The 25,033-nt window shown below is 43.5% G+C and overlaps 1 protein-coding gene and 1 pseudogene across 2 annotated transcripts; one reads left to right on the top strand and one right to left on the bottom strand.

Annotated features, from left to right (window-relative positions):
- Positions 1-93: 93 nt before the first annotated feature.
- LOC140499503 (snRNA-activating protein complex subunit 2-like) lies at positions 94-25,033 on the top strand. 2 transcript variants are annotated; one of them, XM_072601007.1, is made up of 6 exons: positions 101-405; positions 9,155-9,190; positions 15,579-15,755; positions 16,339-16,408; positions 22,564-22,647; positions 24,697-25,033. In XM_072601007.1, exons 1-3 carry the CDS (start codon positions 211-213, stop codon positions 15,585-15,587), a joined length of 240 nt encoding a protein of 79 aa, XP_072457108.1. In that variant the 5' UTR covers positions 101-210; the 3' UTR covers positions 15,588-15,755; positions 16,339-16,408; positions 22,564-22,647; positions 24,697-25,033. The 2 variants fall into 2 exon arrangements, with proteins under 2 accessions (XP_072457107.1, XP_072457108.1); XM_072601006.1 differs by having other exon boundaries at positions 94-405; positions 9,155-15,755.
- Positions 22,178-23,107, bottom strand: LOC140499502 (E3 ubiquitin-protein ligase NRDP1 pseudogene; annotated as a pseudogene).

Raw genomic sequence — 25,033 nt, 5'->3', positions numbered from 1 at the left:
TTATGTAGGGACCTGAGCCATCCCACACACTTCGTCCCTCCGCTCCTCCCCTGGGCACACGCGGATCGAACGGCTCAGGTGAAAAGCGAAGCTGCCACGGCCTCCTCGTCGGCTCTTTCTGGCTTGGGACGGCCGCCGTAGCAGGCGGACCCGGAAGTGACTGCTGGTGCCTTTAAAGACCGGAGGCGCCCGCTCCCGGCTCAGGCCATCATGAAGCCCCCTGTGAGGCAGCGCGCGGCCCCCGCGCGGTACCGAGGGCTGGCCCCGACCGGGGTCCGCACGGCCACGCGTTGGAACCCGCGGGAGAAGCAGCAACTCCTCCGTTTACTGCAGGCACGAGACGGGCAGCGGGAACCAGAGGCCGCGGAGCTGAGGCTGGGGCAGCCCCACCGGAGCGAGACGGAGGTGCGGGGGCGGGGCCGAGGGCAAGGGGGCGGAGCGTGGCCTGGGCCGGAACGAGGCTGAGGCCTGGGGGCGGGGCTGGAGGAAAGGAAAGTGAGGGATAGGAACCTAGGGAAGCTGAAGGAGGAGGCGGGGCAAAGACCAGAGCGAGGCTGTAGGGGCGGGGTTGAGTTTGGCAGGCACGTGAGGGACAGGGGACTGAGGTGAAAAGTCAATCAGTCCACCAGTCTACCTTAATTAGTGCTGACTGCGTGCCAGTCAGTGTGTTAAGCGAGGGGGATCCTAAAAGAGGCTAAAGACACTCTCTACAATCCATGCTATCTGGGGGCAGACAGCACGTAGCACACTCCGTGGCTCAGAGAAGCCCTTAATGAACATTTACTGAATATATGAATCCAGTGAGGGAGACAACTTCCTAACAAAGCAAGCTGTATACAAATAAATAGGCAGACAGTTGACAGAGGGAAGGCACTGGAATCAAGCAGGGGTTGGGGAAGGCTTCTGTGCAAGGTGGGATGTTAGCTGGGACTTAAGGGACGCCAGGGAGGTCAATGATCAGAATGGGGGAGGAAGAGCTTTTTCGGCATGAGGGACAGCCAGAGGGAATACCCTGAGCTGAGAGATGGAGGGTCTTGTTTGTGGAAGAGGCTGGAGGCCAGTGTCACCTGATGGAAGAATACTTCCTGGGGAATCAGGTGGGAGAAAGCTGGAAAGGGGGGAGGGGGCCAGGTTAGGAAGGGCTTTGAATGCCAAATAGGGCGTTTCGTATTGGATTGTGGCAGCAAGAGGAAGTCACTGAAGTTTATTGAGTAGGGACAAGGGTGATATAATCAGACCTGTGCTTTAGGAAAATCACAGTGGTTGAATGGAGGATAGATTGGAGTGGGGAGAGACTTGAGGCAGGTAGGAACCTCCCCTTCCCCCCCCCCCAGGAGGCTGTTGTTATAGTCCTGGGTGTGAGATGATGAGAGTCAGCACCAAGGGGAGTGACAGTGTCAGAGAGAAGGGGACATATGAGAGAAATGGTTTAAAGGTGAAATTAACAGGCCTTGGCAACAGCTTGTGTATAGGGGTGAGAGATAGTGAGGAGTCCAGGCTAACTACTAGGTTGTAAGCCTAGGATTTGGGAGGGTGGTGTTTCCCTCTCTAGTCTTAGTCTATGAGGTGGGGAGGGTCTATGGGGAAAGGCAATGAGTTCAGCTTTGGACATGCTGAGTTTCAGATGTCCCCTGGACATCCAGTTTGAGTTATCTCAAAGTCAGTTGGAGATACAAGACTGGAGTTAAGCAGAAAAGTTGGGGCAAGAAAGGTAGACTTGAGAATCATTAGGTTAAAGATGATAATTAAACCTATGGGAGTTGATGAGATCACCTAGTGAAATACTATAGAGAGAGAAGAGAAGAGGGCCCAGGACCGAACCCTGAGGGATACTTATGGTTAGAAGAGGATTCAGCAAAGGAACCTGAGAAGGAGCAGTCAGGGAGTTAGGAGGAGAACACCAACCTCAAAAAGCTAGAGAGGAGAGGGTATCAAGGAAGAAAAAATGATCCTGGGTGTCAGAGGCTGCAGAGAGTTCAAGGAGAATGAGGATTGAGAAAAGACCATTGGATTTGGCAACTAAGAGATCACTGATTACTTTGAAAAGCATACTTTTGGTGGAATAGTGAGGTCATGAGTAGAACTGTGAAGAATTCAGAAGAAAGGATAATTTTTAAAAAAGAAAAAAGAAAACCAAATTACCAATAGCAAAAATGAAAAGGATGAACTCACCTCCAGTGAGGAGGAAATTAAAACAATAATTAGAAATTACTTTGCCCAACTGTATGCCCATAAATTTGACAATCTAAGTGAAATGGACAAATATTTTAAAAAATATAAATTGCCCAGATTAATAGAAGAGAAAGTAAAATACTTAAGTACCCCACTCTCAGAAAAAGAAATTGAACAAGCCATCAATGAACTCTCTAGAAAAAAGTCTCCAGGACCAGATGACTTAACAAGCAAATTCTTTCAAACATTTAAAGAACAGTTATTTCCAATACTATATAGACTATTTGGGAAAACTGGTGAAGGAGTGCTTCCAGATTCCTTCTATGATACAAATATGGTTCTGATACCTAAACCAGGAAGAGCCAAAACAGAGAAATAAAATTATAGACCAATTTCTCTAATGAATATAGATGCAAAAATTTTAAATAAGATATTAGCAAAAAGATTGCAGCAAGTTTTCACGAGAATAATACACTATGATCAGGTAGGATTCATACCAGGAATGGAGAACTGAATCAATATTAGGAAAACTATCAACATTATTGATCATATCAAGAACAGAACTGACAAAAACCATATGACTATCTCAATAGATGCAGAAAAAGCTTTTGACAATACAGTACCCATTCCTATTGGAAACACTGGAGAGCATAAGAATAAATGGAGCCTTCCTTAAAATAATATCTACCTAAAACCATCAGCAAGCATTATATGTAATGAGAATGAGTTAGATGCATTTCCAGTAAGATCAGGGATCAAAAAAGGATGTCCATTATCACCACTGTTATTTAATATGATACTAAAAATGTTAGCTTTAGCAATAAGAGAAGAAAAAGAAGTTGAAGGAATTAGAATAGGTAAAGAAAAAGCTAAGTTATCGCTCTTTGCAGACAATATGGTGATATACTTAGAGAATCCTAGAGAATCAAGTAAAAAACTACTGAAATAATAAAGAACTTTGTCAAAGTTACAGGATGCAAAATAAACCCACATGAATCATCTACATTTCCATGTATTACTAGCAAAGCTCAACATCAAGAGATAGAAAGAGAAATCCTATTTAAAGTTACTGTAGGGGATGGAACCAAAATGGCTGATTAGAAGGACAGACCTGCTCTATCTCTCCCCTTATAGCCCATAAAATACCTGTAAAAAAAATGACTCTGAACAAATTCTGCAGCAGTAGAAGCCACAAAACTACAGAGTAAAAGAAATTTCCAGCCCAAGACAACCTGGAAGGCTGACGGGAAAGGTCTATCACACCAGGCTTGTAGTGAAGCATAGCCCATGCCAATACGACAGGGACAGAACTGGAGGAGGCTTCAGGGGCATAATCACGGGCAGAAGCTGTTGTTCCCAGATTTTTCAACCCACAAAAGCCAAAGACACCTTCAAAGGTCAGTAAGAAAGCTCTTTCCCCTGGGTGAGAAGGGAATGCAGTATGACCCTGGCCCCCAGGCTTCCCATATGGGGCCTCCCATAGCCCCCAGGTTGCTATGGGAGCATCTTCCATTTTGGAGCCCTCAGCCTAAAGACTCTGGGGGAATTGAGCAGCTAATCTGGATCTCAGCCCTAAGTGGCGGCCCTGCGATGAGGAAGAGCACTGGTGTAGTGGAGCTGGTGGAGGCTTTGGAGAGGATCCTGGAGAGAAAAGCTTGTGTTTCCTCCCAGACTAAAGCACAGGCCAGGAGAGGAGTAAACTCCTCTCCCCAGATGGTGCCACCTTGGAGGATCTGAGAACTTACAAGTCCCTAGAGTATACTCTCTACTTGCTAAAAGACTCAAAAGTCAAGTAAGTGGCTGGGAAAATGCCCAAAAAAGGGGGAAAAAATAAGACTATAGAAGGTTACTTTCTTGGTGAACAGGTATTTTCTCCCATCCTTTCAGATGAGGAAAAACAATGCATTCTATCAGAGGAAGATGTAAAAGTCAAGGCTTGTGGGGGAGGAGCCAAGATGGTGGAGTAGAAAGATACACATATGCTAGCTCCTTACTCATAGCCCATAAAATACCTGTAAAGAAGAACTCCCAACAAATTCTGGAGCAGCAGAAGCCACAGAACAACGGAGTGGAGGAGATTTCTGTTCCAGAGAGACCTGAAACACTGACACAAAAGGTCTGTTGTGCACCCGACCCAGAGCAGAGCCCAGCCCTGCCTTGGCCACGTGGCACCAAGAGGAGTGGATCCGAGCAGGCTTCAAGGACAGAACCTCCAGCAGCAGTGCAAGTCCCTCCACCCACAGGTGCCAAAGGTCAGTGAGAGGGTCTTTTCAGCTTGCTGAGAGGGGAGTGGGGTGTCTCCATAACTCAGGCCCCCTTGGGAGGCAGCAGTGGACAAGGGCTCCCAAAACAGGCAGGAGCTCAGATCCATTGTTGAAGGTCGCCACATAAACCCCCTGAGGGAACTGAGCCCCATGTGGTGGCCCTGCCCCCACCTGAGCACCTGAACTTAATCTCACACTGAATAGCAGCCCTGCCCCCACCCAAAGCCCTGAGGCTGGGAAGCAGCATTTGAATCTCAAACCCTAAGCTCTGGCTGGGCGGATCTGGAGGCAAAGTGGGTATGGAGAGAATATTCAGAAGGCAAGTCACTGGCTGGGAAAATGCCCAGAAAAGGGGAAAAAAATAAGACTATAGAAGGTTACTTTCTTGGTGAACAGATATTTCCTCCTTTCCTTCTGATGAGGAAGAACAATGCTTACCATCAGGGAAAGACATAGAAATCAAGGCTTCTGTATCCCAGCCCACTCAATGGGCTCAGGCCATGGAAGAGCTCAAAAAGGATTTTGAAAATCAAGTTAGAGAGGTGGAGGAAAAACTGAGAAGAGCAATGAGAGACATGCAAGCGAAGCATGAAAAACAAGTAAACACCCTGCTAAAGGAGACCCAAAAAAATGCTGAAGAAAATAACGCCCTGAAAAATAGGCTAACTCAATTGGCAAAAGAGGTTCAAAAAGCCAATGAGAAGAATGCTTTCAAAAGCAGAATTAGCCAAATGGAAAAGGAGGTTCAAAAGCTCACTGAAGAAAACAGTTCTTTCAAAATTAGAATGGAACAGATGGAGGCTAATGACTTTATGAGAAACCAAGAAATCACAAAACAAAACCAAAAGAATGAAAAAATGGAAGATAATGTGAAATATCTCATCGGAAAAACAACTGACCTGGAAAATAGATCCAGGAGAGACAATTTAAAAATTATGGGACTACCTGAAAGCCTTTATCAAAAAAAAAGCCTAGACATCATCTTTCATGAAGTTATCAAGGAAAACTGCCCTGAGATTCTAGAACCAGAGGGCAAAATAAGTATTCAAGGAATCCACAGAACACCGCCTGAAAGAGATCCAAAAAGAGAAACTACTAGGAACATTGTGGCCAAATTCCAGAGTTCCCAGATCAAGGAGAAAATATTGCAAGCAGCTAGAAAGAAACAATTCAAGTATTGTGGAAATACACAAGATCTAGCAGGTTCCACATTAAGGGATCGAAGGGCATGGAATATGATATTCCAGAAGTCAAAGGAACTAGGACCAAAGCCAAGAATCACCTACCCAGCAAAACTGAGTATAATACTTCAGGGGAAAAAATGGTCTTTCAATGAAATTGGGGACTTTCAAGCATTCTTGATGAAAAGACCAGAGCTGAAAAGAAAATTTGACTTTCAAACACAAGAATGAAGAGAAGTATGAAAAGGTAAACAGCAAAGAGAAGTCACAAGGGACTTACTAAAGTTGAACTGTTTACATTCCTACATGGAAAGAAAATATTTGTAACTCTTGAAACTTTTCAGTATCTGGGTAGTGGGTGGGATTACACACACATACACACACACACACACACACACAGAGCACAGAGTGAATTGAATAGGATGGGATCATATTTTTAAAAAAATGAATTTAAGTGGTGAGAGAGAAATATACTGGGAGGAGAAAGGGAGAACTGGAATGCGGCAAATTATCTCTCATAAAAGAGGCAAGCAAAAGACTTTTTAGTGGAGGGAAAAAGAAGGGATGTGAGAGAAAAACATGAAGTTTACTTTCATCACATTCCACTAAAGGAAGGAATAAAATGCACAGTCATTTTGGTATGAAAACCTATCTTACAATACAGGAAAGTGGGGGAGAAGGGGATAAGCAGGGTGGGGGGGATGATGGAAGGGAGGGCAATGGGAGGAGGGAGCAATTTGAAGTCAACACTCTTGGGGAGGGACAGGATCAAAAGAGAGAATAGAAGCAATGGGGGGCAGGATGGGATGGAGGGAAATATAGTTGGTCTTGCATTTGCAAGTGGAAGTCGTTTGCAAAACTACACAGATATGGCCTATATTGAATTGCCTGCCTTCCAAAGGGAATGGGTGGGGAGGGAGGGATGAGGAGAAGTTGGAACTCAAAGTGTTAGGAACAACTGTCGAGTACTCTTCTTGCTACTAGGAAATAAGAAATTCAGGTAAAGAAGTATAGAGAGTTATCTGGCCCTACAGGACAAAAGAGAAGATGGGGACAAGGGAAGGGAGGGATGACAAAAGAGAGAGCAGATTGGTGATAGGGGCAATTAGAATGCTCAGTGTTTTGGGGTGGGGGGAGGGGACAAATGGGGAGAAAATTTGGAACCCAAAATTTTGTGAAAATGAATGTTAAAAGTTAAATAAATTAATAAAAAAAATGTCGTTTCATGATAGCATCATTCATGTAAAGCCATGAGCTTTTGTATCATGGACTAGTTTGGGATCATTAAAAGTATTACATAATACCCCAGAAGCAACCCAACCAACTTCTTCCTCCTATGTAATCCTGTGTGTCCTGGATCACATAATATTATAATATAATATTAATAAAATCATCTTCTTTAAATTAAGCTTTTACCAGGCTATACTGCAGAATAAAACAAACCAAAAAACCATCTACTCTAGGACATGGTTAACTCAAACATGGTACCCTAAAAGCTGTCCTCATGTTCAAGATACTTTTAGGGTAAGCATCTTTTCAAAAAGACATAGGAGCCATTATCCAATGCTTCTTTTTTGCTGCTTCTTCAGTGAATTGTAGCTACTTAGTGTCCACTTCAGTGTAGGATAGTTGTTACAGTCCTTTGATAGGTTAGGCTACAACTGCAGAGCAATTTCAACTTATTTATGAGTCAGAGCCACAGCTTCACCTAGTTGGCACAGCAAACAACTTTCAGGTCAAATAGTTCTTTTGGGGGACTACTTTGCCCCATAGTGATAATTCCAGGACTGCCTGATAGTTGAATTATTTACCCAATCAGTTCTTTTCAGCTCCTCCCATACCCATAAGCTATATAGCCATGTAGACCACTGAGATTTGACTTAGAAAGATTGGAAGGCAAAAGAATGAGTTGGAGGCATTTTCCCAGCTTTCCTACAGTTAGGGTCAAATGGTTGCTCTTGCTACATTACAGTGACTCACTCCATATCCAGTTGAAGCCGTTTGTACTGGCTTTCAGGAACTTTCTTTGTCAGGCCCATCTGTGTATCTAATCTATTCAACCCTACTCTCCAAATGGCACTCCTTCAACCAGATTTGTCTCCCCAGTTCATATTTGTAGACTTGAGGAAGTCCCTTTCCCTCCTTGGGTTATAGTTTTATTTTCCTAAAATTAAGGGATTGGATTTGATAACAGGAAATAAGGTTCCTTCCAGCTCTAATAAGTTAGGAGATTATGAATCTTTGTTGCCCTATGAATGCTTGGTTCTGACTCTGTGAGGGCATAAGAAGCTCTATTATGAGCTCTATGATCGTATCTTATCTAAATTTTGTATTTACTCCAGAGTTCACCATAGTCCCCCATTATTATGTCAGTGATACATGTTGTATCCTTTCTACAGACGTGGTCCCATAATCTAAGAAAAAGGTGACTCAGAGCTGTCCCAAAGTAGAGGATCTGTTTTTGAATGTGGGACTTGAATTGTCCTTGTAACTGAAGGCCTCTAGGCAGAGGTTGAATGGTTGCTGATTGGGGTTTTTATAAAGGAAGTTCTGGTTCATGTTGAAATTGGATTTGAGACCTTTCATGCCTTTTCTGCATCTGAGATTTTAGGTAGGAAGCTTGTACAGGTATCTGATGTCACCTTGGCTAGTGTCTATTCTGGCTGAGGAAAATCCCATCATATGTGCTCAGTCATCTTAGTAAAGGACTACATATGGGAAATGTGCTAGATGTGGAGTCAGGGGATCTGGATTCAGATCCTGGCCCTGCCACTTACGGCCTGTGTGACCAGTATGACCAAAAGTGAGCTTTTCTTAGTGGATAGAGCCCTGGACTTAGAGTCAAAAAGATATTGTTCAAATTTTACCCTTAAACACTTACTAGCTGGATAACCTTGAGCAAAATCCTTGTATTAATGATAATTGCCTACTGATGATAATAATAATAGCATTTCTATAACACCGAATATGTCATCTCATTTGATCCTCACAATAACCCTGCAAGGTAGGCTCTATTATTGTCCTAATTTTGCATATGAGGAAACTGAGACTGAGAGAGGTTAAGCCCAGCTAGCAAGGGCCTGAGACAGGATTCAAATTCAGGTCTTCCTAACTCCAATCCCAGCACCAAGTCAGTATGCTGCTCTTACTGATAAGTCAGTTAGTTTCTCTTAGCCTCAGTTTCCTAATCCATAGAAGGAAGGGGTTATATTATATAGCCTCTGAAATCCCTACCATTTCTGTATTTTTGGTCCTAAGCTTCCTATCAAGCCAGGAGAGTAAGGAGAGCAGCTAGTCTGACCATTTCTATTTTCCTATAGGCCAGAGCAGAAAGAGTGCATTATTTCAGGCACTTAGTTTCTCTTTGTCTCATTTTCATTCCTCCTAGGTTGCAAACTTCCTATTCTCCCTATCTCATGCCAGAAACATAAAGCAAAGTGGATCCTACTTAACTGGGTCATTCAGTCTGAGTATTCCTTTTTTTCTCTTCTGCTATGTTGGGCTTACTACCCTTATTGTCCACCTTTTGGTTTCCAGGTTATAATGAACATGATCCAGAACTACCCAGTGTTGGTAAGTATGTTGACACTCTAATCTCATCATAATCTTTGGCCATCTTGGAGCCCTGAACCTTATTCCTTTCTTGACCCCTGAAGTTGGACCCCAGTGCCTTTGGCCAAGCCCTTGACCCTGTAGCCCATTCAGGTGTTATGAGAAAAGGAATCCAAGAAGTAGATATAGCAACTTTGGGAAAGTAATGAAGAATAAAGGCCATTATCACTGGAGGCCTTCAAATTGAGGCTAAAGGACCAGTTGTTGGAGATATTGGAGTGTTCAGGTGTTCCACTAGATGCGCTTTGAGCATCATTTCGGCTCTGATATTATAGAATTTGGGTGATTCTGTGAAGAAAAGCCTCAAGTTAAGGGAAAGAGTACTCTTTCAAGTCCCTCTTGCTCTGGAACCATGGCCTATTCCAGTATTTCCACTTCCTTTACTAGAAATTGGGTGGAGATGACTTGTAAAACTGTCTTCACAATAAAATACTCAGCATACACTTCTTAACTTCCATCTATATATCAGCTGCTGAACAAGGTGCTCAGAATATAGTCAAAAAATGAAGCAATCTTTGCTCTGAATGGGTTTACGTTCTATTGTGGAAGATTCCAGGTCCTATTTAAGAGAGATTTTCTGAAGGAAAACTTATGATAGTATCTCTTGTATTATGTCACCCACAGGGCACTTGACCCATTGTTCTAATCAAAGACTCCTCCTGTGAAAACCCAGGCAGCTAAAGTCATCTCAAAGTATCCATCCACATTCATTCAGACAATCATTTGTCAAACAATTATTTGGCATTTCCTAAATGTGCAACACTGAATTAATGACCCCATTAATATTGGGATGACCCAACAGAGTGGTAGGCCACAATGGTCTGTCACTTTTCAATGTCACCTCTTCTTGTTTTTTTTATAGCTTTTGGCACGCCCACTGTGTTATCATTTAAAACTCTCAAGGAGCTCTCAGGGCCTCAGCCTCCACAGGTAGAAATTCGACAACAGTAGTACCCTGGGGTGTGTCCCCTGAGTCCTACATGCAAGCTGGGGAGAGAATATGATTATGAAAAGGAAGATTGCCATCAGCCTTAAAAATCACTTCATTCTAATAAATAGTCAATTTCCAAACAAGTAGTCAAACCAGCATCTGAGAGTTGGTATAACATCTTGGGTGGGCAAGGGTGACTATGGCAAGCTGCATATTTCAAAACTCTCCTCCCAAACACACACACACACACACACACAAATACACAAAAGAAGGACATGTTCTGGTAATAAACAGCTAATCCAAAAGTATTTCCATAGTTCTTTGAAATGATCCCATGTTTCCCATGCAAAACCTAAAGAAAGTGAAGTCTTGGGGCATTCTACTCAGGAAGCACAGAGCCTGACAAGTTTTGTCAGGAGCAGCTTATTAAATATCTATTTCCTCCTGTGGCTACTGACCATCATCCAACACTGATTTAAGTCCTCCCTGTATCTCCCAGGCAATATTTATAGCACCAATGGCAACTATGAAAATGACAGCATAGTTCAGAATGACAAAGTATAACAGACTCCATATAGAAGGCAGAAGAAAAACATTTATTGAGACATCAAAACCAGAAAGCCAAATCCATGGATACCAAATAGCACTACAGGGGACAACGCCATTCCCAAATCTCCCTCCCCTCATCAGGGGCCTTCCTGAAAACAAATAAACACTCAGAAGCCTGTTTGCCTGTGTCCTCTCCCTCTGCTGTAACTGCTCTCAAGAACTTCCTCTAAGTTCTGCTCCGTGGTACCTATTCCACCCATTCAGCAAGCTCTTCCCACCACATGTGACTTAGGCTTCCATGTGATTTAAGCAGCTCACATAGGCCTATGAATGAATGGGAAAGATCTTCCCATTTAAATTACTATTACATTTGGCCCCAGGATCTTTCATATTCATTACATAGGTTGATGAGGCAACTGGTATCAATGAATTGTAACAAGGATAACAGAAATTAAGTGTATAAAGCAATATCTCAGGCTACTGGTGTCAACAGAACTTTATAACAATAGAACAGTGATAGCACAAAATAAGCACATAAAACAATACCTTAGGGTGGGACTTGAGCATGAGCACCCCATCATTCTCTAACGAATGGGGCCTAAAATCTTGGGGTAAGGGGGAAGGTCTCTTCTTCTATAGCTACTTCCTGCAAATTAAATGTAGAACTGTCCCTGCCCCAAGAGGTCCCATTGAGAGGTCAGTTCTTTAGCTGGTAGCCAGAGCTTGGTCGATGCCAATTCCAGGGGTGATATATCTCAGTTGTGGACAAGGGGTGACATTGGGCTTAAGCAATCAGGCATCTTCAGGTATAGGGTACTAAGCCTGCAGAAAATAAATCTAGCAAAGAAGTTTAATGGACAAAAAACTAAAAAGAAGCAAGGAGACAATAACCAGAAGCAGGATAGATGCAAGGTCAGCCATGCTTCTGGAGTCCATGAATCCACTATCATAGCCTCGTTCATGATAGACTATATGAGTTAAGGGTACAATTTGGTAATCATCTTCTGCTAAATAAACAACAGTTATGGCTTTATCCTTCCCATATGCTATAATTTCTGCAGCCTTTAGAACATCATCTGACTTCCATTGTACACATATTCTATCTCTCAATCTAATTCTACCAGTAGAACACATTCCTTCAGTTTCTCTGCTTGTTATTTTGGAAAGAAGGTCAGTGTTCACAAGGAGTATTTTTTCACAAGGAATAATAATCACTTGAACTATTCTGTCACTTTTACAAAACTGTAGGGGTTCTTCACCTAAATTTTGAAGTGTCATAATAACTTCTCCTTGATAATTAGAATCACTCTAGTCAGTACATGTATTCCTCAAGCTACTTACTAATCCTGATTTAGATAATATACATCCAAAATGATTTTTCGTGATTCTTGTACTTATTCCAGTTGAGATTTTTCTTGCTTCTGTCCAACCTAAAATCCTCTAAACAATGTAAATCATATCCTGCCAAACCAGGTGTCCCTGTATACAGTGCTGGAACATCTGGCCTCACAGTCCAACAATGAATATTTGGTATCTATTTTTTGTTTGTTTTCTATTTTGCATATTTGGGGTCATCATTCTGGCTAGAGATGTACTTCCTCCTCATGATCTATTACTCAAATTACATAAAGAAGTGAACAAATTATCTTTCCAATGTTAAGAATTATTAGAACAATCACTTTTCTCCCACATCCAATATGAAATTGTCCACACTGTGCCCTTATCAGTGATTTCCATTCTTCATAATTTATGCTCAGCTCCTGTGAGAACCTCTTACCATTCCACACACCTCATCGGCAGCATCACCATTCTCCAGTACCGCTGTTAAAAGGTTGTACCTATTATCCATTCCCATGAGTGTCTTATTGTGCTTTATTAGAAGATGAGAAAAACAAGGGAAGAAGTATAGGGAAGGAAGGTTTGTGAAATGGTAGAGACTCCTTGATATGGATGGCAGTGGAGCCGTGGGGTATAAGTTTTCCTTCCGGGAAAAAGGGAGACAATAGAAGGAGAGGGTGTCAAAGGATTTCTTTGTTTAATGTGTCCAGGGCTCAGGTGTAGGTCTTTTGTTTCCCTCCTCTGTTACAGCTGGTGAGCAACAACCTGAAACTTTTCACCTTAAACGTCAGCATCGCCAACCTACTCTACACAGAAGGCATGGATCACCCTGACTCTTGTATTTTCAATTTCATTGATAGAATATTGAGCAACTGTGAAATTCCACAGGCCCTGACCAACCTACCTCCTGCACAGCAAGCCCCCACTGTGGAGCCTTTTAAAAGCTGGTTACTCCTTCCTCTGCTTATTTCCTTGATGGCTCAGCCCCTTATTCAAGGAAAGCAGATTTGGTTACTCTTAGGTTGGATACAAAATGATTGCTCTGAGGTGAGACCTGAGGATAAAATCTGGAGCCCTGAGATCATCTCCCTTGATGCCCCAAGTTCATGGCTAAGTCTCAGGGTAGACAAGCAACAGAGGGAATGTCCACATAGTGTCCATATCCTCTATCTACAAAACTGAAAACAGTTTCCATCTCATTCTCTTCATTCCTGCATCAGTAGGAAAATGATTCCCCTTGTTTGCCATGATTGGGAACAAATGCTATCCTGTGGAAATACATCTCTCCAAGGGGAGATGTGTGGCTATACATCCATCCTAACCACACATGGAATGGGAGTTTTTCCACCATCATGAACTCACTATCAACCTATTTCATGTCACTTCATTTAAGTTTAATTATCTCCAATCTCTTCATCAAGCCAATATCTTAGCATTTAACCTGGGGGGCCTCAACAATTGTTTACTTCCACAGATCTACGAAGGATGGCTCAGCAACTGGAGTGGATGCTGTGTGCAACCATCAAGGGGAGCCAATCAATCCCTCTCTAGACGAGCAAAGGTTTACTGGGGGCTGAGCTACCAGACCTATGGGCCCCTACATTGTAGACAGGGAAAGTTTCTACCTTGATGGTGAGATTCCTCACCATCAGCTGAAGCTGAAGGTGAAGCTTGGCCTTCAGCTATGTTTCTACAGGCCAGGACATAGCAAAAAAGAAATGAATCAAGGCTCTCTTTGTGCCACCTAAATCCCCATAAGCTTCTTATCTCTACCTTCATGGCAAAACTTCATGGCACAGATTGAGGAAGTGCCCAGAAGAAAGCTACTCTTCTCCCTTAAGGAGATGACCAGAGAACTCAAACTCTTACATTCACTTCCTGGCTAAGGCTCAGAGTGGGCAAGCAGCAAAGGCAATGCCGCCACCCAGTGTCCATTTCCTTCATGTTCAAATCTGAAAATGGTTTCATTCCCAGTCTCTTCATTCATGGGTCCTTAGGAACATGATTCCTCTTGCCTGCCATTCTTTGGCACAAATGCTATCATCTTGATAGTACTTGATCTCATCCTAGAGTCTATCCAATTTTCTTTTCCTTCTTTTCTGATCTCCTTCCCTTCCTTCTGTATCATTTGGCTTTACAGATTATAATGAATACCATTCCATACAACTCAAAGCCAGTAAGTGTTTTGATATCCAAATCAACTTTCAGTCCTACATTCCTGTCTTTAGAAAGGAGTTCTCTACTTCACCCCAAAGGACTGTCTTGAAACATAGCGCATTTCTCATTGCTAGAAACATAAAGACACAAGATGTTAAGAATGCTTTAGTAGAGGGCTCGATGAACTCTGAGGACTTTTCTAGTACTGAGATTCTATGAAGAAAATGTCCCAGGGTAGAAAAAAATGGGCTTTAGATCCCTCTGGACCTTCATGATCTAGAAACATTGTTTCATTCTCTGGGATTCCAGGTGTTCTGCATGAAGATGCATAGTGATAACTTACCAAGATATCCTCATGGGATAATCAGAAATATTAACAGTGGACCTCATCTCAGAGAGATTTTCTGAAAGAGAACTCATGATGGTGTCCCTTGTATAGTGTCACTAGCAGGAAATTTTAGCCCTGTCCTTATGAAAGGATTCTCCTGTGAGAACCCAGGCATTTAAGTCAACTTGAAGTGTCATTCATTTAGTCATTTGTCAAACACTTATTAGGCATTTCCTACATGTACAACACTTAATGAATGACCCCATTAATATTGGGATGATCTGATAGAGTGGTAGGCCACAGTGGTCTCTATCACTTTTCAATGTCACCTCTTTTATGTTTTTTTTCAGCTCTTGCAGCACTCACTGTGTTATCATTTCCAGCTTTCAAGGAGCCCTCAGGGCCTGGAACCTCCACAGGTAGAAATGAGGCAACATTGGTACCCTGGGGAATGTTCCCTGAGTCCCACATGCAAGCTGGGGAGAGAATATAATTAATTATGAAAGTGAAAATTGCCTTAAACTTTAAAAATCACCTCATACCAACACCTTCCAAACAAGGGCAAGCCAGTATCTGAAACTTGGTAAAATCTTGGTTGGGGGAGGGTGACCTTGGTTGTGCCATATTTCAGAGCCCTTCCACCTAACAGACACACACACACACATACACACACACACACACACACACACACACACACACACACACACACACACACAAAAGAAGGACATGAATTTCTAGCACCTAATCAAAAATGTTCCCATGGTTATTTGAAATGATCCCATGTTTCCCATGTAACACCTAAAGAAAGTAAAGACCTGAGGCATTCTAGTGAGAAAACAGAGAGCCTAACAAGTTTTGCCAGGAACAGATTACACAAAAATCTGTTTCTTCCTGTGGCTGCTGAGCACCATCCCAACACTGCTTTGAATCCTCCCCAAGGGATTTTGTGACTAAATCAAGTTGAGCACTTTTCTCCCATATGCAATATGAAATTGTCCACACCGTGACTTTATCAATAATTTCCATTCTTCATGATTTATCCTCAGCTCCTGTGAGAACCTGTCTGTCTCCACACACCTTGTCAACTCCATCACCAATCTCCAGTTGGTTGTTGTCCCTCGTTCTCAAGGGAGACCAAAATGACATCACCATGATAAAGTGAAATTTCAGTGTGTCCAACTTGGCCAATCAGAACAATATGAGCTCGGAATGCTCTACCACAGGTCAGGCACAGATAGTTCGTGTGAATATTTGGGGTGGATATGCCAAATTTACATATCCTATGTTTATTTTGTGCTGTCTCAATTCTGCTTTGCTCATAGAGCACAACACCCTTTCTGATGTGGGCATGCCATGCTGAGTGGTCCTGTGCCAGTGTCTCCCATGCTGCACAGTCAACTCCAAAGTTCTTGAGAGAGAACTTGAGAGTGTCCTTGTATCATGTCTTCTGACCACCATGTGATCGCCTGCCCCATATGAGTTCTCCATAAAATAGTCTTTGGCAAGCATACATTTGGCATTCGAACAACATGGCCAGCCCATCAAAGTTGCACTCTCTGAAGCATAGTTTCAATGTTTGGCAGTTTAGCTCAAGCAAGGACTTCAGGGTTTGGTACCTTATCCTGCCAGGTGATCCTCAGAATCTTCCTAAGACAGTTCAAATGGAAGTGATTCAGTTTCCTGGAATGGTGCTGGTAGATTGTCCATGTTTCACAGGCATGAAACAATAAGGTCAGCACAACGACTCTGTAGACCTTCAGTTTGATAGTCAGTCTAATACCTCTTCTCTCCCAAACTTTTCTTCAGAGCCTCCCAAATGCTGAGCTAGTTCTGGCAATGCTTGCATCGACATATCCCTGGAAAGTATACTACCAAGGTAAGTGAACTTATCCACAGCATTCAAAACTTCTCCATTTGTTGTAACCAATGGTTTCACATATAGATAGTGTGGTGGGGGCTGATGGGGCACCTGTATTTTCTTGGTGTTAATTATTAGGCCAAAATTAGCACAGGCAGCAGAGGGTTGATCCACATTTTGTTGCATCTCAGCTCCAGAGGCTTCATTGAGTACACAATCATCTGCAAACAAAATCGTGCACCAACACTCCCTCCACTTTAGTCCTGGCTTGTAGCCTTTTCAAATTGAAGAATTTACCATCAGTACAGTAATTGACCTTGCTGAAAACATCATGCTCAAAAACATGGAAGCAAGCACATACAGGCCTGTTTCACTCCATTGATGACTGGGAAGGCACGAGAGCATTGTCCACTATCCAGACCCCAGGCAAACATGCCATCGTGAAATTGACTTACAATACTGATGAACTTCTCTGGGCAACCAAATTTTGACATAATTTTCCATAAGCCCTCATGACTAACAATGTCAAAGGCCTTGTGTACAGACCTCTGTTCTGCTCCTGGTATTTCTCTTGGAGTTGTCAGGCAGCAAACATCATATCAACTGTTCCTCAGCCCTTTCTGAAGCCACACTGGCTCTCAGGTATGTGACCATCTTCCAGGTGAAGGATCAGCTTATTAAGGAAAACGCTAGCAAGAATTCTGCCAGCAATGATTAAGAAAGAGACACCCCCTGTGGTTGTCGCAGGACAATCTATTCCCTTTACCTTTATAGAGATGGACAGTGGAGGCATCCTTGACCTCCTGGGGGATAACCTCCTCTTTCCATATAACCTGGAAAATTTCAGTCAGCTTTTGTATGAGCAACAGTCCCCTACCTTGTAAATCTCAGCTAGAATAGAATCAGCACCAGGTGCTTTGCCACATGAAAAGAGCCTAATGACCTTCAAAACCTCTTCTTCAGTTGGAAGTTCAACTAAGAAAGGATTGCCTTCAACCTGAGGTAAATGGTCAATGGCCTCAGGAATGATTGATGATGGTCTGTTGTAAACACTATAGAAGTATTCAACCCGTCTTTCTAGGATCATGTCCTTATCACTAATCAATGTGGTTCCATCAGCATTGAGTAGTTGTGATACACCATAAGTTTTTAGTCCATAAATAGCTTTCAGGGAATCATAAAAGCACTTTGGATTATTACTATCAATATAAAACTGAGTTTCATCTGCTTTCTTACTGAGCCAGGAATCCTGCATCTCTCTAAGCTTTGCTTGTGCTTTGCTTATGATGGAATTAAATGCTGCCTTCTTAGAGGTGGTTGAACTATCCTGCTGGTATATCCTGCGGAGTTCTCATTTTTCATTTAGCAACTTCTGAATTTCCCCATCGTTTTCATCAAACCAGTCTTGGTGTTTATGAGTGTTCTGACCCAGATGAGCAAATGCAGTGCTGTACACCAAATCTCTGAAAGCTGCCCACTCCTTTTCTGCTCCAATGTTGCCACTATGTGTTGGCTCAACTTTCCCTCCAAGTTAGCAACGAACTGCCCCTGCTCAAAGAAAAGCTCCAATTTGTTGACATTAATTCTTCTGGTAGTCATTTTGCCTTGGGGATGGTACTTTTGATGAATGAAAATATTTAGCTTGGAAAGGATAAGTCTATGATCAGTCCAGCACTCTACACCACACATTGCATTTGTCACTCTGACATTTGTATGTCTCTTCTTCTTATAATCACATAGTCTATTAGATACCAGTATTTGCTAAGAAGGTGCATCCATGAAGTTTTATTGTGCTTAGGTAAATGGAAAAGTATTGGTGATGAGGTCATGTGATGCACAAGTCTTCAGCAGTAAATGACCATTGCTGTTGCTGTTTCCAACACCATTTCTCCCTAGCACTCCCTGCCAAGTCAGAGAGTCTGAGTCTACTCTAGCATTAAAGTCATCCAGAATTATAAACTTGTCCTGTTTTGGCACATTCATGATAAGGTTCTCTAGGTCTTCATAAAATTTTTCTTTGATCTCATCAGGCTTCATCATGGTGGGAGCATAGGGACTCATGACATTTTCCTGCAAGCGGCAGTCACATTGTCATGAGCCTGTCATTCACTCCTTTTGGCAGGCATACCAGCTTGCTGACTAGGTTAGTTTTGACTGCAAAACCTTCACCAGTTTCACGGTGCTCTCCTTAACTGTGGTCTCTCCAGAAAAATGTGTATTCAGCTCCAAATTCAGTAAATTGGCCTTCATTTGCCAGCCTTGTTTCACTCAGGGCTACTATTTGGATACAATACCTATTGAGTTCTCTATTTTTTGCAAGGTTAGATGCATCATTTATTCCTTGATCAGCAGGAAAGACTTGTAATTCCTCTGATTCTTCTCCTACACATAGATCCTCCAAATACCAAAGGACAGGGTACCTTTGAGATATAGCTCAAGCCTCTGAAAGGCTTTTAAAATACCATCTTTTTTCCTCTTAGAACTAACTCACATTTATTAATAACTTACTTTGTAAACCATAGGACATTTTCAGGCTTACAAAGCACATTCCTCACAACAACCCTGTGAGGTAGGCAGTGCAAGTATCATTTCTGATTTGCAGATTAGGAAAATGAAGTCCAGAGAGATGAAGTGACTTTCCCAAGGGGCCACACAGCTAGAAAGTATCAAAAGTAGCCACTGAACTCCAGTCCTTTGACCACAAGCCTCTTCACACTTACAAATGTTTTACAATCACATTTGTATAGTGCCTCCCAATTCTCTAATTGCTTTGTGTCCCCATAGTCAAAAAATTTTGTCACCTGGTAGCTAACTTATTTTTGATAAGCCTCTCCAAACTGAGCCACATTGGTTCTTGGCCAACAAATTCAAGTCTCTTTTTTAAAAAAGGTCAAATTAACCACTAATTTACCAGTTTTAGCTTCACATGGTTTTTTGCAGGGAGGGGAAAAGGAAAGGAGTACAGAATGAAAGTACTATTGAATGGTATTCCAAAGACTTGAGACTTTGAAGCCAATTCTGAAAATGTTTTGAACAACAGCATCCTCACTTAAAACAGGGTCACTCCACTTCCCTGCTCCCAATCCATCACATTTAAGGTTCAGTCACTACATTCTGGTTACCTCATACTTATGTGGTGTAGCACCAAAGAGACTGTGACTTTCTTCAGAGAGGGAAAGGATTTGGAATTTCATTAGCAGGAAGCCTTGCCTAAGGAAACTCTTACTACCAGTGAGAATCAGGACCTTCATGGCAAATCTAAACCATAGCTGTTTAGAGCACTGAGTGACTTAGGTGACTAGCCCAGGTAACACAGTCAGCACTGATTCACAAGGGAGGTCTTTGTGGCTTCCAGGCCAACTCTACTAAGTACATCACATTCTTCACTATTTACTGTATGCTAAGGTTACCCCTTCATTCCATGAAAACGATTATGCAAGTGGAAGAGGGTCACAGTTCTCTTCTTTAGTATAGAAACTAAGTTCCCAAAGCAAAGGTGACAGAATGGGGAAAGAGTTTCCATTATAGGTATCAGTTAGAGATAGGGAAGGTCATGGTAGAATTTGAAGCCTTGGATATATAATTTACAGCTAAAAACAAGGGGATTGTATGAAGGTAAAGATACGAGTCTGTGCTATAAAGGTAGCTGGCCAGGTAGCTGGCAAAAGAGAAAAGGAATTTAAGAAAAGCACCCCAAAACATGACGCACATACACACTCCCTGCAAAAAAAAGAAAAAAGAAAAGAAAAAAGCTGTGACCTTTAGAAACTTACACACTGGACACCAAAGCAGGTTATAAAGCAAAGAAGTAGTGATGAGAGTTAGAAAGGGGAGACATAAAGGGCAGAGGAAAAACCGTGGTCAAAAGGTTGAATTAAGAATTTGGTGAGTAGAGTGTGTATTGTGAATGCGGTCAATACCATGAACACAAACACAGCCAGAACCTGTAGACACCAGTGTGAGGGATGGAGGCTGCCCCAGTCATGAGACCCAGATTCATTTTTGGGTTTCAGGAGAAAAACAAAAGGGGTGAGTCTTAGGGTCAGAGAGTGGGAAACTTACTCAGTGCAATAATTACACATGGTAGAAAAGCTTTCTCTAATTTCTGAGCTCCTCATGGGAGCTAGAACGCATGCTTGTCCTGTCCAGTTCTAGAGGCACCCTAGAAGGGGAGCTACTCACCAACTGCAAGCAGACCAACATAGGAAATTCCAAAGAGAACAGAAACCAAATGGCTATGAAAGAACCAACCTCATGCTGTGCCTTGAGAAGCAGAACAATAGTCCCAGTAGCCAGCTCTGAGTTTTGAGAGCTGCCCTGGGTGACCACCTGGAACCTAACCAGTGACAAAGTGGGTACAGCAGCTTACCCAAACCCAGCCCCACAACTCAAGGGATAAAAGAAGCTTGTCTTCAAAAATTAATGCTACAAATTCCAAAAAGTTTTGGGGGGAGAGGGCCAAAGGCTTCAGTTTCCCACATGGCTGAGACATTAGTCTTTCAATAGACTTTGATGGGAGTCAAACAGAAGAATAATATGGGAATTAGGATTGGGGAGTAGCCACATAGATAACTCTCTTATCAGCCAGGGACCACTGTGTTCACTTATGCTCAAGCCAAAGATTAGAGGTAATGAAGGAGAAGGACAGGCCCCATATCCCAACCCTCACACCCAGCATGATCCCCCACAAAAGGAATAACAAAGGAATAATGTTTTTAATTCTCATGTGTTCGGGAGGGAAGAGTTTGGATAAGGAGGAGAAAGGGGAAGCATTTTTCATCTTTTTTAGGGGGGAAGGGAAAGAGTAGACAAAAAGTAAAGAAAAGTAATATAAAGAAATCAAACACCCAACACTTGAGTGAGTGAGGAATGGGAGAGGCCAGAGGTGGCTCACCCTTTTTAAACACAAAACTTACCAAATGGGGAGAAATACAAGCAGAACAAAACCTAAAAGCAAATTATTACAAAAAATACTGAACCACACTCACAAAGGAGAGGGAGGGGGAATATGGGAACTACCACTACCCTAGCCATAAAGGCCATCAGCCCACTCCACTTTGGCAAAGGCTAGGTAGGGAAGGGCACTTTCCTGGCTGCAGCAACCCACCACCCCCAATTTCCCAGAACCCATCATTCTATTTGTGAAAAGGGGGAACAGAAGAGAGGCTCAGCTGACACATTTCAGGACCCACTACCCCCACCTATTCAGCTAATACCTTCCCTCATGCTCCCCAAGGGTGGAGAAAAAGATTCCTGCTTGGCACAGAGGTCATGAGCACCATCCTCACCCCACCCCCAGTCAATAGTGCTGACCAGTTTCTATTTGGCATCACTCACCACTCCTATGTCTTTTCTTCTGACCTTGCCCCACCTCTTCACGTTTCCCTATCAAGCCTGCTGAGGCCCAGAATTCCTACCTGCTCCAACCTCTTGGTTTGAGGTGGTGCTACACCTCACCCTCTCTAGAGCAATGGATGTTTTTGTGCCTTCTGAAAACATCTGGACCTAGGGGAAGTGGAGGTGGGGGCCCTTCCAATCAGGCTGAAAATGTACAGAAATTTGGGGGGAAAGAGGGAAGAGTAATAGCATCTATATCTGGATCTCCCTCTTGGGCATAGGGGGCTAGAGATATGAGGGAGGAAGAAACTAATGCCCTGGGGCACTTTAGTGCCAGGAGGGTGGGAATTTGGGGTTTGAATATAGGCAAGTGGGGGGTTAGAGGGACGTGCCCAGTGGAGTGGTAGGAGTTCAGGTTTCCTTCTTGCTTCATAGTCTTGCTGCAGTTTCCTAGATTTTCTCCATGCCATGCGCAGATATCATGACAAGGCCTGATTCCTGCGCCATGTCATCCCCCATGTGCTGCTTCTAACAGGCCATTATCACCACCACCTGTTTGCCAGGAGTTGTTTGGCTGTGTAGTTTTCATAGTAACGCTGGTTCATCTGATGCATCTCTAGGGTGGCCAGGCCCTGAGGGCAGCTTCACTTGTGGGCATTTTCAATGAACTCATTGACTATGGAGGCTGGGCAGCTGCTCTCCACCAGAGAGCACTTGATGATGGCTTGCAGCGTGGTGTCCAGTGTGGAGATCATGCCACCCCTGTGTGTGACCCGTGGAGGCTGCAGGGAGTTGGCCCACTATAGGATCTCATTGTTTTCAATTGTTTCCTCCAGGTTCTGAAGGCTGGGATTGACACTGCAGATAGCTCACATGTAGGCCTTCCACAGTTGAATGTCCCATTTCTGCTCCATCAGCAGGTACTTATGCTCAGCTGATGTCTTCTCTAGGGTCTGCTGCTGCTGCACCACTGAACATGGATGCTTAATGCAGTTGTGGTTGGGCAGCTCATCTTTGGGCATCTCCGGGCCACAGTCCTGCTCTCAGGTGACAGATCACTTGAGGTTGTGCACGCAATCACTGAGATGAGACATGAGGCTGTCCAGCCACACAAAGACACTGTAGGTAAACACAGCATTGTCACAGGCAATCTGTAGTTTTGACAGCATATTCTGGGGATGGGGCGCAGGTGGGCAACTGTCACTATGCTTCAGTCCACCAGACACATTGCTGCTGAGAGAAGCACTGGGTGATGTAGGCATTGCAGAAGACATGCTCGCAGTGAGGGTTCTGTACTGATTCCTCCAGAACTCCACTGCAGATAGGACAGATAAGGTCTTCATCAACATCCTTCTGGAAATGGGCTACATAATACCCCATGTCTCATCACTGAGACCAGGTCCTGGCAGGTGGCGTGGGGCAGGGTCCCTGTTCACAAGGCTCTAGCCCCTTCACGGCTCCACTCAGTGCCTCTCATGATATGCTCCAAGTAACTCACCTTGTATGTTACGATCAGACTCATTCTTCCATCCTAATGATGAGCTCTGTCACCAAGGAGAGGACCGTAATGTCATAATCAGGATTGCTCACCCTGGGAGCAATCTGAACCCGTTGCTCCTCCGGTTCTGACTGGCCTGGCCTGGCCTCTTCACACTCCCGGGCTCCTGCTGGCGAAGCATCTCCAGACACCAGCTGAGCCCCAAAAACCTCTTCCCCATGGCTCCTCGCAGAAGGGGGAAAAGGAAGGGAAGACTTTGATCACAGTCCAGATCTATCCAAGACAGACTCTTTGCACAAGAGCAGTTCATCTTTCAGGTCTATTGGATTTAGTGTTGTCTATTAGTGTGCACACATTCCATGTGCCAGTAGTGAGTGGAATCATCTTTACAGATGTTTTTGTACATTTTGCATTTTTTTGTGTGTTTCTACCTCAGAGTGGGATTCCTTGCCTGCCATGGTAATCAGGCCAAGGTTGGGTAAACAGACAATATTTAGGGCACCTTTTCTAGCCCCCTTCCTCACACCAGGAGGTGAGTAGTATGATCCTTAAGAGGCTACTCAGACACCCAGGGGGCTTCCGAGTCCCACTGCTGCTTCCAGTGAGAAACAACCCTATGCCTGGGCCACCTGTGTGCAGGGTTGTAACTACAGCTCCCAGTGTATCCACACCTGCTGCTTCATCACTTGCCTGTTGCCGCAGGACTTTGAGGCATAATAGCGAAATGGTATGGGTGATGTCTTTTGATTCATGCATAAATTAGATTTAAGTGAGACAGAGTTGCATGAAGTCATCAGCCTCACTCTGTCCTCCAAAGTCATCATAGTCCAGTGGCAGGACAGAGTCAAGATGACTGGTAATGGCTCAGGGTGCAGTGCATGACCTTGGCGTCTTCAGTGTCTAACCAAGCTCTAAGCGCTCCACATCACCTGCTTCATCTGCCTTCATGGCCATTGGAACAAATTGTTCTCATCTGCCCATTCCATCAGAAAAAGTCTTCACATGCTTGGGGTAGACACCCCCCTAACTCACCAATGGGTTTGAGACCCCTTGGTTACCCTCAACCTGGTTTGGCCCCTCTACCAAAACTGCTGTATGTGCTGCAGCTTCTTGGAGCCAAAGGTGAGAGTTGGGTAGAACAGATAGACACCAGAGGTGGAAAGATCCCTGCGAAGGGCTTGGCAGCCATCACAATCTCCAGTACCTCCACTACAGAGGATGAACCTAATATGCATTACCCCAGGAGTGTCTTATTATGCTTGACTAGAAGATGAGAATTACAAATGGGAGAGGCATAGGCAACGAAGGTTTGGGGAATGATACAGGCTCCTTGATATGCATGTTGGAGAGGCCATGGAGCCTGAGTTTTCCTTCCAGGAAAGAATAGGGCAATACAAGAGTAGGGTGTCAGAGGCTCTATTTCTTTGATGTGCCCAGGGCTCAGGTATGCTTTTTTCCTCCCCTACCACAGCTGTTGTCCACAGCCTGCAACCTTTCACACTCAACTTTTCTATCACCAACCTCTCCTACAGAGAAGATGTGGCTCACCCTGGTCTCACTACATTGAAAGTGTCTTGCAGCAGATGGTGAGATTTCTCATTCCCTGCCCTAACCTTGGCATGCTGCAATGGAAAAAGCTCTGGTTGTGGAATGAGAGGACTGGGGTTCAAATCCTGCCTCTGATACTTCTTGCCTCTGTGACCTTGGGCTAATTATCTAATATCTCCGGGCCTCAGTTTTCCTCATCTGTAAGATTGGGACTGAAAATGCTGAATAAATGAATGAATAAACATTTACTAATCAAGTGC

The sequence above is a fragment of the Notamacropus eugenii genome, chromosome 4 (assembly GCF_028372415.1).
Source record: "Notamacropus eugenii isolate mMacEug1 chromosome 4, mMacEug1.pri_v2, whole genome shotgun sequence".
In the NCBI taxonomy this organism is placed as follows: Eukaryota; Metazoa; Chordata; class Mammalia; order Diprotodontia; family Macropodidae; genus Notamacropus; species Notamacropus eugenii.
This window is presented reverse-complemented; position numbering and strand designations above follow the sequence as displayed.